The 5,164-nt window shown below is 56.4% G+C and overlaps 1 protein-coding gene across 1 annotated transcript; it reads left to right on the top strand.

The window, feature by feature from the left end:
* Nucleotides 1-5: 5 nt before the first annotated feature.
* Nucleotides 6-5,158, top strand: LOC127752011 (protein starmaker-like; the record flags this gene model as incomplete). The annotated part of the gene is made up of 2 exons (XM_052276440.1): nucleotides 6-3,131; nucleotides 4,895-5,158. A coding segment is annotated over one exon (3,042 nt), but the record flags the coding sequence as incomplete, so codon positions are not given.
* Nucleotides 5,159-5,164: the final 6 nt, after the last annotated feature.

Raw genomic sequence — 5,164 nt, forward strand, 5'->3', positions numbered from 1 at the left:
CGATCCCTCCCCACCCCCTCCACCTCCCAGAAGGTCACTGGGCAGGTCAGGGTCAGAGTCAGTGGCCGCCGCCCCCGGCGCCGCCGCCGCCGCCGGCGCAGGCGACGCCCGAGCAGCAGCAGCAGTTCTGGGAGCACTACAACGCCATGTCCGCGTACATGGCCGAGATGAACGCCGCACTGGGCTACCCGCCCGGGTATCAGCAGGGGTACGCGCAGGGTTACCCGCAGGGGTACCCGCAGGGATACTACTACGGCTACGACCCGTACTGGGCAGGGGCCCCCGCCTCGTACCACAGCGACTCGGAGGACTGCTCCGGGTACTCGTCCACGGACGAGATGACGTACTACGGAGCCCGCTTCAGGGCGCACCAGCACCAGCTGCACCCACACGACGCGTGGTACGGCTGGCCACCCTACCCGCCGCCGCCGCAGCCACCCGCCGCCACCACGCCGAGCATCACCGTGACGACGCCCAACACCGAGGAGGAGGAAGAGCAGCCCAACAGGACGACCCTAGCGGACGTTGAGGAGGACAGCGACGAGGACGACTCGGACACGGACACCGAGGTGGAGGACCGCGTCGACGCCTCTCCGCTGAGGGCCGGCCGCTCCGTGCCCAACGTGCACGTCTACAGCGACAGCGGCGACGCGGGCAACGAGGAGTCCAGCGACCAGGACAATGATGACGATGACGACGAGGATGACGACGAGTACGACGGCGAGGACGACGTGGTGGTGCCTCCGTCAGCAGACGCGTACCCCCACCAGCTCAGCGTGATCCCGGAGGAGAGCGACGTGAGCGACGCGGAAAGCGTGCGCAGGCGACAGGAGAGCGAGCACTCCACGGCCACGGCGGTGAGCGGAGACGACTCGGAGGACGACGACGGCGGGGAGTCCACGACGGTCACGGTGCGGCTGCCGCTCAAGCTGCATTTCACGAGGTCCGCCAACGACGAGGAGGTCACGACTGTCATCGTCGGGGAGGTCCGCCGGTCTTCGACGAGCTCCAACGAATCTTCGCCGAGGTCCGAGAAGTCCAGGCCGACCTTCCCGGCGGTTGTCCCGCCATCGGAGCCTAGTGGGGACGTGGCCGCGCCCGTGACCGCCAGGCAGGACGACGCCGTCAGCCCACCGGCCTCGTCGTCCGCGAGCAGCACGCCGTCGGACGTCAGCGTCTGCTTCCCCTTCCGGAGCCGCCGGCCGTCCAGCACCTCGGCCTGGATGTCGGAGGAGGACGACAGAGCGAAGAGCACCGAGGAGAGCGACTGCCACTGGGAGGACGACTCGAGCAGCACGAGCGTGCAGACGGTGCGGGGCGGGCCGGCGGCCAGGGGCGAGGCCCACAGCGGCAGCGAGGTCAGCGACTGCCACTGGGAGGACGACGCGAGCGGCGCCAGGACGGTCCGCGCGTCGGCGGGTGTCGACGAGCGCGACAATGAGGACGCCGATGAGGACGACGGTATCGCTCAGGGCAACGGCGAGGAAATGATCGCCGCCGCGGAAGACGTCGAGGAAGACTTCGAGTGGGGCGAGGACGGCACGATACAGACGGTGAAGACCCGCCGGCAGCCCAGCGAAGAGGAAGAAGAAGAGCGGAGAGAAGAACACACTCGAGAGCCCAGCACGGAAAGGCTTCATCCTGCAAAGGCCGACTCTTCCATGCAGGATAGTGACGAAGACGACGACATCAGTTCGTCCAGCTCGAGTAGTAGCAGCAGTAGCAGCAGCAGTAGTAGCACCAGCAGCAGCACCAGCAGCAGTGGCAGCAGCGTGAGCAGGAGCGGCAGGAGCAGCAGGACCAGCAAGAGCTCCCGCAGCGCCGCCAGCGGCCGGGGCAGCCGACTGGAGGAAGAGGCGGCCGAGGTCGCGGTCGAGGTCGCCGCAGAGGAGAGCGCGGAGGAGGCGGAGGACGCCGAAGACACGGACGCCGAGGAGCTCGAGAGCGACTCTCGACCGGAGGAAGTGGAGCGCTGCGTGCGCGGGCTCATCGCCAACCTGAGCGCCGAGCACCCCGCCGGCCACCTGCTCCTGCAGCCGCCCAAGGCCACCGCCAGGCAGGACGAGGACGCCGCCGACGACAAGACGGAGCACAGCGAGGAGGAGGACGACTCTGGCGTCACGTCCGACATGAGCAGGCACATCTCGGAGGCGGAGAACGACGACACGGCAACGGACAACACGACGGCGAGCACGCCCAGGACGCCGAGGAAAATCAGCAAGTACCAGCGCGCACAGACACATTCCCGACTCTTCAGGCTCCTCCAGGACGAGAGCCTCAGCGGCCCCGCCCCCGCGGCCGCGGCGCCCGAGCTGCCTGCTTCCCAGCTCGAAGTTGTGGGCAGCCTCGCCGGCCGCAAGGAGTGCCTCACCCTGCCGCTGCGCCCTTGCGGCCCCGCCCTCAGCGACCCCGACAGCCTGTCATCCTCGTCCGGGATCACGTCGCCGTCGTCGCCCACCGTCACCGACCGCCTGGTGCGCGAGCTCGTGCAGACGCTGCTGCAGCGCAAGAAGGGCCGCCGCCTGCGCAAGGTGCCCATGGCCAAGCTGCAGGCGGCCGCGTTGCGCATCCTGCAGGAGGACATGGACCCCTACGACACCTCCACGTCGGAGGAGGGCTGCGTCCTGCGCGCGCCCGCCCGGGCGCCCCTGAGGGTGCCTCCCGTCGAGCAGCACGGCGTCTACGGCGACAACCTCTCCGAGTACACGAGCTACTACGAGACCTGGGGCTCGTACGGCGGCGACGCGCACCCGGACATGGCCGACTACGACATCATGCCCTCCAGGGCCTTCAAGCTCTTCGACCAGCACGCGCGCCCGTCGGGCTTCAGCATGGGCGTGATCGAGGGCCTCCGCGCCAAGTGCCCGCGCGTCAAGAGCGGCCGCGACCTCCACAGAAGCCTGGCCGGCCAGCCCGACGGCGGCGGCGTCGTCGCCGAGGGCGACACGGCGGACTCTGACGCGGGCAGCCCCGACGACCCCGACCCCCCCACCACCCCCCACACCCTCTCCTCCTGCACCGTGGCCTCATTTCGAGAGGACAACTGATCTGATGAGATGACAGTCGTGAGGGAATCCTTCCAATCGGGAAATTTTGAGGGCCTTAAGTCCTAAGCGAAGTCACATAGAAAGGTTTGCTCAAGAAAGGTATTGGGAACAATACTACTTTTTGGTTGAAACATTTTCTTTCCTTTTTCTCTCTTTTTATTTTATGTGAGTTTGACATTGCGCTTATCGATTTGGCAAGTCTTAGTTGATATACCAATACAGTAACAGTTTTGTTATGAACTAAATAATTTACTTTTCAAACAATGTTTCAGACTAAATGATCCTCTCTTCACAGTAAACTTCACCTTTCAAGTATACTTTTCTGTCTCAAGTCTTGTGTTCTTAAAGCCGTTTTGTAGCCCTTTTATGTTTCTTGCGCAAATTTTTATTTTTTCCATGGCAGTAAAATATTTTTTCAATCTTCGTTTGACCGCATTCTTTGTCAGTGCGAAACATCTTGTAAATGTTTCAGTCTCAGCTTACAGGGTTACATGTTTTTGTTTTTGTTTATGTAATCGCGCGGGCCCACCTTTTTGTCGTTTGATTTTTGACGAATGAATTTCAAATCGCCACTAATGAAAAGGAAACGACGAACTGATGTGTGCCGTGACAAATAAATACAACTAATACGTAACCATAACGTCTTTGTATGTCCCATTAAATGTTCAGACTGCAAATCAGTAAGGTGCAGTTTGCTTCTTTGAAGAGAAATTAATTTACCACTTTTGAAAATTTTTGCTTAACTGAGTTCACGATTATTGCCTGCCTCGACTTGTTTTGAGAATGCTGTCCTCTAACGAAAGGGAATATGTGGTCTGGATACAGAGAGTGAAAATGATGTAGGGTGCTGCATGGTACGGCGTGGAACCGCTTGTCGCGTGTGATGCTTTTGCTGTAATTGAAAGAGTATTGGCCGGTATTGGCACTGAAATTTATCTATCTACATACATATATATCCATTGCAAATGATTAAGCGATATGTTTGACTGAATTTCAGAACTATCTGATTAAAAGATGTAGAGTTTCTTTTTTTTTGTTTTCAAAAAACAAATTTTTTTTGGCTAAAACAGTTTTTAACAATCACTTCTCTTAAGCTAAAGCGACAGGTAAAACCTGAAGAAATATTTAAAAAGTTTGTATCAGGCCGAGATTGTTACTAGTTTGTGTTTGTTACTAACTAAGGCCTGATCTGGGGAAGCGTGGGGGACGAGGCGAAGTGACACCCGATACTTCGTGGTGGTGTTGGACGCTCGCCGGGCAGGGCGGGCCACCAGCTTCACCCGGCTGCTGGGCGGGCTGGCCTACCCACCGCGTTGCAGGCGCTATTGACTGCGATCCTGAAGCCAGTCGCTCGTCAAAACTGATATTATTGCTGCGTTGCAGCTCAACAACTCTGTCGCCCAACGCCACCACGCCACCTGGGTGCGCTTCATGTTCAGGCCACTCAACTTGCTTTTGCACGCACAGTTCTTAACCATCCAGTGGATCGCTAGCAGATCGGCTACAGAAAGTAACCTTTGAAAAAAAATAACATTTTCATTTCTATGGAGTGACTGACAGTGTGAATGGTGATGAAATAACCTTGCTCGAACCTAATTAAAAGTCAGTTTTGCTTCAATAATTATAATTCCCACAACTGAAAAAAATATTTTATCTTTTGCCCAGATTTGAAACAACTTGAAAAATTAAAACTGACTTTGAGAACTTACCGTTCGATATGTTTTAAGATCAGTTGAAATGAAATGTTGTTGATTTATACTTGTAGTAAAACCAAACACAATTTAAATCACATATCGCAAATACTTCTGCATTATTGATTTTTATTTATTTTTTGCCTTCTGTTTCAGACCCGGCCGACACTTCAGACTTGTAAGCGGATAAAATAACTACTAAAGATTTGAGTAAGTTTTGTGAATTGATCAGACTAAACAGAAGAACCTATATAAATACTCTGATTTGATATTTTTACTATAGTAGAAAGAAATCATTGCTGTCTCCAAAATACAAATTGTCCAAAAACATCTCAATTATTTGTTGTACATGTAGGACAGCTTAGACAAACACACTTTGAATTAGCATGCATACACTGCAATAGTTTTTATGTGACTGCAAAAGCT

This window comes from Frankliniella occidentalis, unplaced genomic scaffold, assembly GCF_000697945.3.
Source record: "Frankliniella occidentalis isolate FOCC.00 unplaced genomic scaffold, Focc_3.1 Scaffold9, whole genome shotgun sequence".
In the NCBI taxonomy this organism is placed as follows: domain Eukaryota; kingdom Metazoa; phylum Arthropoda; class Insecta; order Thysanoptera; family Thripidae; genus Frankliniella; species Frankliniella occidentalis.